Here is a 12232-nt window from a genome sequence, read left to right on the forward strand (position 1 = left end):
TAAGTGTGGTGTGTGTGTGTGAAAGGCATTGTCCTAGCTTTTGTGAATCGTCCATATATTTTTTATGCATATCCATTTACTATATATTTTTCTGCTGGACGGTTGTTGAGGTACGGAAAACGGTAAGAAAATGTTCAACCAAATGTTCATAACATTACGTCCAACACCAGTGACATGCCAGTACGATTGAAGCACTTTAACTAGCGCGCGGTTTAAAATAACAGGCATTTGAAATGTCACAATTTATGACTCAAGTGCTGTTTCATGCCAAGACGACACGTAATGTACTTAAGCATTTTCATGCTTTTGTCAATGGTGACATTTAAAGTTTATTTCAACATCACAAAAATGCACGTGTGACGTGGACACACGCGAAGTAAAGTAAGCCGAGGAAAACACCATACAAAGCGATCTTAGAACAATGATTGTTTAGAAAATATTATACACCATTAATAAACATGTAAAATATTACATATCTATGCGCTACATTCGTCTACAGGCGTCATTGCTCTTACTGTCCTGGACCAGCTTCGGTTTATTTTAATGCTAAAAGTGAGCTGGGGTGGCCAAGCAAGGTCATTCCATAGGTAATGTATGATAACACTATAACACCTTTTACAAAACCATTTATGATACGCTACTCCGTATGGCTTGCCTTGTTCCATTCATCCTGTCGGGTCAATGTCTACTTGCGATGTTCTTCATTGCAGTGGTCCGCGGGCTACTGGCGACCTCTAGTGGCCTTTAGTGCGGCACCGGACAATATCCAAAGGTGAAAAACACCTCCACCATCATCATCGTGCTGTCAACCCCCCAATGGTTTCAAATGTGTGGCGGCCCTCGCACTGATGATGTCTCATTGGCGAAAGGGCCCCCCCCCTACCCTCTGAAAATGAGTGAAGAACACTGGTTATGTTTATTTGTTATGTAAAATTTTTATTATTTTATTATTTCCCTTCTACGTGACTTTACCGAAAGAACCAAGAATATGAATAAGAACACTGGTGTCGAGTCTACAGTTTTAATTCGATTAAAAGCAGATGTGTGTTTCTTGCCCGAGAGTTCATAACACTTCCACTGCGAGGGTAAGTTTTGTAGATGTGTTCACATTTATAAAAAAAAAACATTTAAAAGTCTTACACAGTAAAACATATCTCAAATAATTCTATAATGCCTTATCCCCTTGACTGATCAGCTCTTATTCCACTTGTTATGTACAGGTTTCATGCAGTGTCAGACTGCAATGGTGAGAGCATTTTGTTAATTGCCCATATCTCAGATCATACATCATCTCTTCATAACATTGGCAGCTTCGCAAAGGCATTTTAATATTTGTTGAGTCGCCACGTTTGTAACCAGTTTCCCCATCGATAATGAGCATTTATATAAAAAAACACTATCATGATTTAATTGTGCTATATCTATCACGTAATGCTAAAATGTTGTGATGTTTCATATCTGACACCAAAGCGAAGTTTATAAACACGCATCAAAACATTCGTATATATATCTACTGTACTTAACAGCAACATAATACGTTTACATTTGTCTTATACAATATTAATAGCATCAAGCACACAAATCCTGATACACATTGCACCATTACATAAATAGAAGAACCCCATTAAGGTGAACATGATTTAAATAGCTGTTTACATAAAACCGCTGCAAGTTAAGTCCCTTTGCGCAACCACAGGTTATGGTGTTGAAGTTAAATAGTCAGGGGTGGGAAACGTCCGGCCCGCGGGGCCGTATGAGGCCCGCAAAATCATTTGGTGTGGCACTGGCAGGGAAACCGCAGGCGGGACTCGAAATTCAATAAATCTAGGAGCAAACCTGGAAAAGCAGTTGCGAGTAGCAACATCATCAACACCAGCTAACATCACACGCCTCGCCAAAGAGAAGCAGTTTCAGTCATCACATTAGGGGTGAGTTAATTAAATGTTTGACCAAATATAACAGGCTAATTTTTAAGTTGATAATTTTGTATGGCCCGCGAATGATGTTATAAATATCCAAATGGCCCTTGGCAGAACAAATGTTCCTCCACCCCTGAAATAGTGGATTAAGCATGCTTTATACACGGTTTTTAAAAATGCAAACTATATTCAGCTCTTTTTTTTTACCGTTTGCAAATTTTTTACAACTTTTAACTCCACGGAATAAGCATTACAGTACTGTACAAATATTGCAGCTGTATAAGCTACAATCCAACAGGACATTTGACTGCATATGTATGACTATAAATGTAAGAACATTTCTTATTTAAGTATATGCGTTACAATGTCAATTATTGTTTGACTAATACAAATGATAATCCTTTTCACATATCGTCCGTTGTCCAAATTAGTCCTGCATTCGACTTGATAACGACTTTCCGTTCATGCGGTTTTCACGCACGCACAACCATTCACACACAAGTTGCACACAACAGCGGCTACGCACATTTTTTTCCCCAGCACCGCCAAAAGAAACTTCAACAATCTTGGTGGGGGCATGTAACCAATACGTGGGAACAGGCAAATAGTGCCCAGTTACAGCTACATATTGGACATTTCAAAACACATGTTTAAATTTGTTTTCAGTATATTAATTCTAGAATTGAAGCTTTCGTGACTGCAGGAATCCATACTCTTTGGTTCTTTCGGTAAAGACACGTAGGTAAAAATAATAATAGATCACGGCGTTTCGATCACAACAACAAGCGACCGTCTTCAGGTGAGAGAATCACACTGCTGTGGACGAGGCAAGTTAAGTCCCTTGGGCATTAATACCTCGTCCACACCAGTCTGATTCTCTCACCTGAAGAAGGTCGCTTGTTGTTGCGATCGAAACGTCGTGATCTATTATTTTTTCCACCTACGTGACGTTGCCGAAAGAACCAAAGAGTATAAACTTCAACAATACAATCTAGATTTGGAGTTTTCGTGACTGCAGGGATCCATACTCTTTGGTTCTTTCGACAAAGTCCCGTAGGTATAAAATAAAATAAATGAAATCACGAATTTTCGGGCGCAACACAAGCGTCCGTCATCATCTGCAACACAAGCATCCGGCATCATCCTGATGACGGACGTTTGTATTGCGCCCGAAACGTCGTGATTTAATTCATGTTATGTTATACCTACGTGACTTTACCGAAAGAACCGAAGAGTATAAACGTCAACAATACATTCGCGCGTGTTTTCCGGCCAAAAAACAACGTTCGTTTCATTTTTCCCGAGCGATTATGGGGGCCGTGTCGGAGGTGACGAATTCGGCCGCGCTGCCCACCGAGGGCTCCACCTCGTCCTGCTCCGCAGCTTCGTGCAGAGTCTCGAACCGCACGCGCTTCTGATTGTTCTGCTTCCTCGCCGCCGCCGCCGCCGCCGTCGTCGTCCCAGATCGTTTCTCCATCATGTCCTCCGACTTATCGGATGGGCCCCTGGGAGCCGAGTCGATCGTGAGATTTTTCCTCTGCTCGCCCTCCTGGCTGCCAGCTTCCGACTCGAACGTGAAGATCTGCTCGCTGCCATTTGGTCTTCCCATCACCGACGCCGCCGATGTCGAGCGAGTGTCGGCGTGGTCGCCTCGAGGCGTGCCCTTTGTGAACGACTTGCGAATTCGCTCCTTGTAGCTGAGGGCGAGGTAGGCCGTGCCACTGGCGATCAACATTATTCCTGAAAAGTGAAACAAAACGTCTGTGATGCTGCGTTTGCAGTTGTGCACAAATTACAAAGATACTCCAGACGTTTTGTCAGTAGCACTGACCTAAACATTGGCCAATTCCTCTTCTTCATTGCAGATAGATAATGCTTTACGTGAACATTCCTAAACTTGGGGTAACTCTTCACATATCAGTTTGATCTTGATTTTAAACTTTCGTGACTGCAGAAATCCATACTCTTTGGTTCTTTTGGTAAAGTCATGGAGGTACAAGTATAACCCGTAAAAACAAAGTTTTTCACTATAAATCCTTTATATGCGTGGCGGCTAGAGTCCTCTCGTCCTCTGGCTTGAAATGGCTGCCACCTATGGGTCAAATGATTGTCTGGCAGCATTAAACAATTGGTAATTAAATATTTAAAAAAAATTCCCTAAACAGTGTCAAATTTTTGAAAAAATTTTTCACGAAAATGCATTGTCACGCACAACGAGACTGTGTGCAAAATGTCAGCTCGATTGGATCACGGGAAGTGGGTTAAAAAACGACCGAAAGATTTGCACGGTCCTAAGCAAGCAAGCGAACTTAATATAAAGAATTTAATAAAAAGAAAATAAATCACGACGTTTCGGGCGCAACACAAGCGTCCGTCATCAGGTGGGAAAGCGATGACGGACGCTTGTTTTGCGCCCAAAACGTCGTGATTTATTTTATACCTACGTGACTTTACCAAAAGAACCAAAGAGTATATCAGTTTGACTTAATCCAGAAGCATTCTTAACATTTTTATTTAAATGCCCCATGGTGTATCATGCGGTCTCCAGTTATTAATTTAATCTCTGGTCTCCATCTGCTATGAAAAAGGGCCATTACCATGCCTTTTAGATATATTTTTCTCATTTATGGCAATGCCATTGGCAAATGCGTCCAGTTTTTATTTATTCCTGAAAATGCGACTGTCAAGCACAAGGTATATGGTACCACCTTACACAGCGTGGCTGCAGTGGTATACATACTTGTACACTGGCCACTCAAACTTGGGTTGGTGCCTGGGTTCAGGCTGTTATTCGCATTTTGTTCTGCTTGTCGCTATCCGTGCTCGGGAAGCTATAGCTGGTATTGGACAAACATCCATTCCGATGGTGACGCATTTCCTAGAAATAACGCAATTGAGTGCCCTAACTTTATTACATTGCACCATCCTGTTTTTATATTTTTACTCCAGTGCTCTCTCCACGGTACTACGAGGCCGATACGAATAAAATATAACAACCGTGTTTTATCTGCTGGAGGAGAGTACCTGGGATTGTGGCCAGCCACACAGCAACAGGGTGCAGGAAGCACACGACGGACATGAGGCCGTACAGCAGGAACCTCTGGCAGTAGTCGAGCCACGCCAGTTTCTTCCACACCCGCACCGCCCTGCCGTCAGGACTGCACAGTCACCAACGCCCCGTTATTGTATGAGCATTAGATTTGCTGGACATTGCGTCGATAAGCTTTGGCCAGGTGTGGCCAAATCATTGAATGCCACGGAGGTGGGGGGACAGTTTTCTCCACGTGATGGTGTGATTTTAAACTTGCTGGGCTGTGATATGGCTCGGAAATGGCAGTACAGCTTGCGTGTTAATAAACTGATTTGTATTGCATATTGAGTTTTATCCCATAAAGCTTGGGTTTCAACATTATTGGTTCCCTGTTGTATTCAAAAAACGTTATTTCAAACATTCCAAATGTCCTCAAAAAGAGCTTTGAGACTCATTTAAGTTTTCCTGGGTTATTCATGGATTGTAGTCCACTAAGGATGTTTACTCTAGCTTGGTCACAAGGGTGTAGATTTATTTATAAGCATACTAATGTGGGTCACCCAATTTACATATTACGTGTACATTTTAGAAAAGACGATGCATTATAAGGTTATAACAGTGTGCCTTAGTGAACTTTGAAGTAATATCCTTTATTTATTTACATCAGGTAAGAGCCTGTATCTTTCTCAAGGGAGACCCGGGTTACAGTCCAAACCCAAATATGATACAATTTTGCAACATTATGTCATTAGCAGGTTTTTAATACTCTCACTGTGAGGAAAGGAATGTCTCAGAATGTTTTGATCAACTGATCTCCATCTGGATATACATCAGAAGGTCAGTCATCCAAAGCGTCCATAACTTATTTCCCTTTCAGTGACAGGAAAAATATATATTATTATCAATTAACCTCTTACTTTACGCATACGTTCACTAAAGCAGCAACCTAATGATTAAAAAATGTGTAACTTATCATGAACAAAACACTGCATACTGTAAGAAACAAAGCTTTTGACAAAGGTACATAATCGACAGGAATTGTTTCTTACCTGCAGCATGCCATAATAAACTTATCCACCAGGTAAGCCGTTTCCAGAAATGTTATGGCCACGGCAGAAATCCTTTAACACATGAATGGGAGGAGTTCATTAACAGTTGAACGTTCCAATCATTCTTACTATTGTAGATGTTTATTTACTTTGTATATGATAGTTTTTTTTTTACTAACAATACTATTCCAATGAAACATCTGTTGCAACGAGAGAATGGGAAAAAGTTATAAAAAATAATAAATGTCATCACATATTTTAAATGTCCCTCGTAACTAAACATTAAATGAGGTTCTTTCGTCTATGAGCTTCACAAAAATAGTATTTTACTCCAGTACAGTACTATACTGGGTAAAAATAGCTAATTTAAATAATCTCATATGAAGCACTCTGCAATTGTACACAGTACTTGCAAATATTTGTTACGCCAATAAGGTGACTCGTATATTTTTACCGATTGAACTGAATTCATGAAACTATGAGAATTCACATGCAAAAAAAAATCCTTTATTTCTTCTATTTTCAGAGACCTACAACATGCGACATTAAAGCGGAATCACATAAGCAATGAAATCAGCCAACTTTACACCATGTGCATCACTTTCGGTGTGTTGTGTATTTTTGACATTACATTTTTCGTTGCACAATCTCTTCACTCAAAATGTAATGGGGAGACACTCTAAACGCAACTCCCATAAGTACGGTGCGAAAGAAGTTCTGCATACGTACATACGTAATAGCCAATAGGAGGCTTAGTCAGTAATCACGGTCCATAATAAAGGTGGGCTGAAGTAGTGACGGGTTACGACACATTTATACTTACGCAATCTAACCCAAAAACCTTTATTATGAATATTGGTCACGAAAGCCTACGTGTTAAACCAAGTAATCACGGTGTGCAAAAGCGACACACATGACACATAGCACTATGTAACACAATTTTTGTTCCTGGGTAGTAAGTGTTATTTCGAAATTGCTTATGCCGAAAAAGTATAGAAAATGGCAATTATTCCCCACAAACTTTGCTTTTGTGACCAGGACAGTGATATTTTGAAATTTACCCATTTTCAATGAGAAAATGGGCGAATTTGTGTATTTTCATTCACATTAAAGTCAGAAAAAACAACATATGAATCAAAATGAACATGTATTTATACTAAAGTAATACAAAAATGACAACAAAAGATTTAGAAGTGAGAAGTTTTTCGAGATTTACGATTATTCTGTAAATCACTTTCACGAATCAGCCCCTAAATGTAGTCTCCCATCATGTTCTCGTTATACTGTCCTTGGTAGCGGCGTTCAAAATCCAGTATATCCTGGTGGAAGCGCTCGCCTTGCTCTTCCGAGTACGCTCCCATGTTCTCCTTGAATTTATCAAGATGAGCATCAAGGATATGGACTTTGAGGGACATCCTATAGCCCATTGTGCTATAGTTCTTCACCACAGTCTCAACCAGCTCCACATAGTTTTCGACCTTGTGATTCCCCAGGAAGCCACGAACCACTGCGACAAAGCTGTTCCAAGCCGCTTTCTCCTTACTAGTGAGCTTCTTGGGGAATTCATTGCACTCCAGGATCTTCTTTATCTCTGGTCCAACGAAGACACCGGCTTTGACCTTTGTCTCAGACAGCTTAGGGAAGAAGTCTTGAAGGTACTTGAGGGCTGCCGACTCCTTATCTACAGCTCTGACAAATTGTTTCATAAGGTCCAATTTGATGTGCAGTGGTGGCATCAGCGCCTTCCGGGGGTCCACCAGTGGCTCCCACTTTACGTTGTACCTCCCCACAGAAAACTCGGTCCGCTGTGGCTAGTCCCGCCTGTGGTAGTGCGCCTTGGTGTCTAAATCTTTTGTAGTAATTTTTTTTATTACTTTAGTATAAATACATATTAATTTTGATTCATATGTTGTTTTCTTATGACGTTACGTGAACGAAAAGACACAAATTCGCCCATTTTCTCATTGAAAATAGGTACATTTCAAAATATCACTGTCCTGGTCACAAAAGCAAAGTTTGTGGGGAATAATAGCCATTTTCTGTACTTTTGAGGCAAGAGCAATTAGGAAATAACACTTAACTACCCAGGAACAAAAAATTGTTACACAGTGTAATCATGTTCTTTAGCTACTACGTATCGATCCTTGTGACATCCCGTATTGTTAATCCCGATGCATGTTAAATATGCTAAATGTTAAATATGCAAAATGTTAAATATGCAAAAAGCACTTACAGCAGGTAGACAGCCAGTCCAGGGTGGGTCCCATCCAGAGATGTTTCGATTCCCACTGCCCACAGGACTGTAACCATAGACCAATGCAGTCCAGCACAATGTAAGTCATTCGTCTGTAACATTTTATGTAATGTGCTTGCCCCGAGAAAGCTGATCACAAGTGACCACAGAACAGCATTTGAGAAATAAATTGTGTTTTGGGGAGATTTCCCCAGTTATGGAGACACCACTGGTTTTGTAAGTGTTCGGGGTAAAGAGTTGTATTTTATCTCCATATATATTTTTTTCTAAACATCCTGTCATCGTGTATAATGGTTAGTGCACCGGACTGAGTTGCAGTTGAAATAATGGTGCAATATTTTTAAATCCCCTCAGCCTCTGTCCACCCAGCAATATGAACGTTATGTTAAACATTATTATTAAGCTTGTTTATCCAGGAAAGCCAGAGTCTCATGATTTTTTCGAGAGGGTCCTGCAAAGTGTTTGCAATAGTGGGTAATGATTGCTACGTAGAGCATAAATCCAACTGAATAATTTGCAGGTAATTTATAAAATGTGGAACATTTGGACCATGACGCTAGCACACAGGGGCCTATTCTTGCGAATGACATCATAGGATTTTTAGCGTCTGTGAACCAGACGGCTCCTATTGTTACTGTTAATACATCTGCTGTGTTAACCAGGGTGGCCACTGGATTTGAACCGTGAAGCTCTGCAACATGTTACCGACAGGCCGCATCACCGCCCCAGTGTGTACACCACAGTTATTCAAATCGGCAATTCACATGATGTAGTGGAGTAAATTGTGGGTTGTACCACTTATTCCATGACATTTGGCCAGTGTGGAATAGTATGCCAAATGCATTCTAGAGGGGGCTTTCAAGAGCTCCGTCTAGTGGAGGTCTTTCTGCTAGTCTCGTGAGCAAACGATTCAGCATTTTACCTTCTGAATACGCATTTCGTTTGTGACACTTTAATAACATGTCCTTAAAAGGCAGCAGAGCATTAAAGTACCCTTCATATTATGAATACAGAACAGTATTTGGGTGTTAAAAAAAAGTTCCAACAGAAAGAAAACTCCTTATATCCTAACATGTTCTGAAAATATTTCACTTGCTATTATATTTTAAACGACAGTCCTCCACCGTGGTTTGTTGTAATACTGTATTTTGTCAAGACAGCATGTATAAGGAATGGCGACAGCAGTGAGACAGGAGGTTGAACATTCCTGAAATGGCAGTTCCACTGAGAATAATAACAGCAACAAACTCTGTCATGCATGATCCATTATCCCTTCATGTTGCAGAAGCCTTTCATCTCTTGCCACCTCTGAGAAATGGCCCGATGCAAATGTTGGAGATGTAATATTAGCAACTGTGAACACGTTAGGTAATAACGTTGCTATATTGTATAGCTGAACAAGGTACTGTACATCTTATGTGCGGTGCCATCAAGTAATGAAAACAATAAGGTCACCTATTATTTCACTATTTGCGATTATGGTACAAATGTAGGTGGTGCCAGTGTGCCATAATGATTGGTAGGAACACATTGTAACTCGTCATCGTGAAGAGAGTTTGGGGAAGCAAGGGACAAGAGAATAATAAACATCACAGGAAACTGAAGGCTTATATGAACATGGTGACTGTCCCAGAATTATTGCAACAAGGATATGGTTAAAAAGAGGATATGGTTAAAAAGGCATGGACTCTAATAGAGTGGTATGCCAACATTAATCACACATTTTTCCAAAGTTGTTAGTCGTTGGATGAATAACATCCAGTTCACATACCGTAACATACACATTCGTTAACACGATAACAATTCTAGCCACATTTCCCAGTTCTATTCTATTCTTGCTCATTGCAATATGTTCAGGAGCTAAAGGCCAATGTTTAGTTCTGCTGTTTACTAGAGGGCTTCAGGAGAGACAGTGCGTGTAGTTTAGCTATTACTCCATTTGATTATGCATAACTACAGTGGTTTACTCTATGATAAACCACTTTGTGGAAGACGGTAGCCCACCTATTATGTGTTGTCGTGTTACTTTAAACACAACTAATACCAACATCTGGGCGAAATAGACTTTGCTTTTTCGAATGCACAGTATTCCTTTAACACAGGGTTATACAACCGATGGGAATGTGACTGTGAATTCCTCCTAATTATCAAGCTTAGTCCACGATTTGTTTGGTGCCTTAGTAATGTTTAATTTTCACATTCTCAACCCCAAGGGTTGGCTTTAATGGGGCAATCGCTATGGCGATTAGTGATTGCTATTGCGAACAGCGTGTTTTAGTATTTCACTCCAACAGCCCGGTAACTCACTCAGTTCATAATTGTGCTATGTAAAAAAAATATACGTCATATCAATCTCAACAGGCCATTTTAAATACTTACTGTTGAGATATCATTAAACAATAACTGAATAATTTCCATTACAGTACAGCAAAAAAACATTCCAGATTACGAGTGGATAAAACACTAATATACTGTTACTGGTGGATTAAAGTGCTTTACCTATTTCACTACAATACCATACTACTCTTGGGCAGAGGTCGCAACCGGGTACCCGATACCCGTACCCTACCCGATACCCGGCTACCCGTACCCAGCCGGGTACGGGTACGGGTAGCCGTTTGCGACCCTGGTGCGGCCGGGTAAGGGTAGGCGGTGAGTCACTGGTGAGTAGCCGTTTGTCACCCATTTCGGGTAGGGTATGGGTAGGGAACGGCTACCCGTACCCGGCCGGGTACCGGTACCCATTTGCGACCCTGGTGCGGCCGGGTACGGGTACGTGTAAGGAATCAAAAAAGTACCCCAAGAGTCTTGGGGTACATTTCAAATATACAGGGTATAGACCTTGTCACTCATTGTAAAGGGGCAAGCAGTGGTGGCATGGCCATGCAAATAGCACTGTGACCTTCTTTCGGTATCAAAGTCCGCACATTGCTGGATATCCAACATATCAATTTTCAAACAGTATAAAGTCTGTTGACTAAAAGCTACAAGTCGAACCATTTACGGGTAAAATACACTCACCTCCGGCAGTGGAGATCCCAAGCAGTTTGCAGGCCACGGTGAACCATGATAACACGTCCTTGGCCATTGCAAGCCCAGTGTGCCACAAGTGCCGTCCCTTGTCAGGGACTGCAAAATACACACAGGTCCTGTGGTCTGAGAAGCAGCCCTCTCTGCAAGCTCTTCGGGTTGAGTCGACAACAGCTCGTGGTAATTGTTTGAAAATCCAGCCAGATCCAGCGCAACCTAAAACCCTCTTAAACCTGCTCTTTCTGTTTGGAACGCTTGAAATAAGTCGACTAACTGCAGTCTATAAATATAGCTGAGAGCCTGTGTTAATTCCATTGTACTTATTTATATATTTGATCATTTAAAAAAAAAACCCTACAATTGGCAGGGAAATGAAGTGTCAGACTGAGTAATTAGAAGACCAATTACTCTAAACAAATGGATGCGCACGACAGAAGATTGAGCCGAAATATCCTGTTGTCAGGCGCTGTTACAAGTGGTGTTTTTTATCTCTCCATTCCATCATATGGCAGACTGCTTGGTCAAATCAAGATCAAACTGGGATTTGCTAATTATTAAACCTACCAGTGTACCCTACATAATCAAACAAGGTCATACAAAAACGTTCTCAGATGTCTTATATGTAATGTGTTGCTTTTGTGTATCATGATGTCTTGATAGGCTTTTTAAAAATATCAGTCCTGTACTAGTACTGTCGTGAAGTAGTCGTATTAGTACGTAGTACAGTGTTGTATTTGTTTATTTATAAAAGGCTTTTGGGTTAGATACATTTGGCATTAGCCCGCCACTACCCGACACAGCCAACCAATAAGGTTAGTCATATTTTAAAAAGTGCCAATTAGTTACTACTTCAGTCCACCGGTGTGTTGGAGAGTAAATCCACAACATTTACCATTTGAGTACGACGTTTCGATTGTTTAAACGATGAGTTACTTTTTTAAAGTTGTTT

The 12232-nt window shown here is 40.8% G+C and overlaps 1 protein-coding gene across 1 annotated transcript; it reads right to left on the reverse strand.

Annotated features, from left to right (window-relative positions):
- Positions 1 to 2932: 2932 nt before the first annotated feature.
- Positions 2933 to 11732, reverse strand: TMEM72 (transmembrane protein 72). The gene is made up of 5 exons (XM_078597527.1): positions 11275 to 11732; positions 8233 to 8299; positions 6000 to 6071; positions 4944 to 5077; positions 2933 to 3659 (listed from the first exon to the last, which is right to left on the reverse strand). Exons 1-5 carry the CDS (start codon positions 11339 to 11341, stop codon positions 3211 to 3213), a joined length of 789 nt encoding a protein of 262 aa, XP_078453653.1. The 5' UTR covers positions 11342 to 11732; the 3' UTR covers positions 2933 to 3210.
- Between the last annotated feature and the right edge of the window lie 500 nt (positions 11733 to 12232).

The sequence above is a fragment of the Lampetra planeri genome, chromosome 9 (genome assembly GCF_965212315.1).
Source record: "Lampetra planeri chromosome 9, kcLamPlan1.2.h2, whole genome shotgun sequence".
NCBI classification, from domain to species: domain Eukaryota; kingdom Metazoa; phylum Chordata; class Hyperoartia; order Petromyzontiformes; family Petromyzontidae; genus Lampetra; species Lampetra planeri.

What these genes read in the sequence shown, in the direction of transcription:
- TMEM72 (XM_078597527.1), bottom strand. Translation starts at nt 11,341, where the DNA reads ATGGCCAAGGACGTGTTATCATGGTTCACCGTGGCCTGCAAACTGCTT. An exon ending in TTTATTATGGCATGCTGCAG is followed by an intron (nt 5,078 to 5,999) that starts GTAAGAAACAAT and finishes GTGACTGTGCAG; the next exon opens with TCCTGACGGCAGGGCGGTGC. An exon ending in GTGGCTGGCCACAATCCCAG is followed by an intron (nt 3,660 to 4,943) that starts GTACTCTCCTCC and finishes TTCACTTTTCAG; the next exon opens with GAATAATGTTGATCGCCAGT.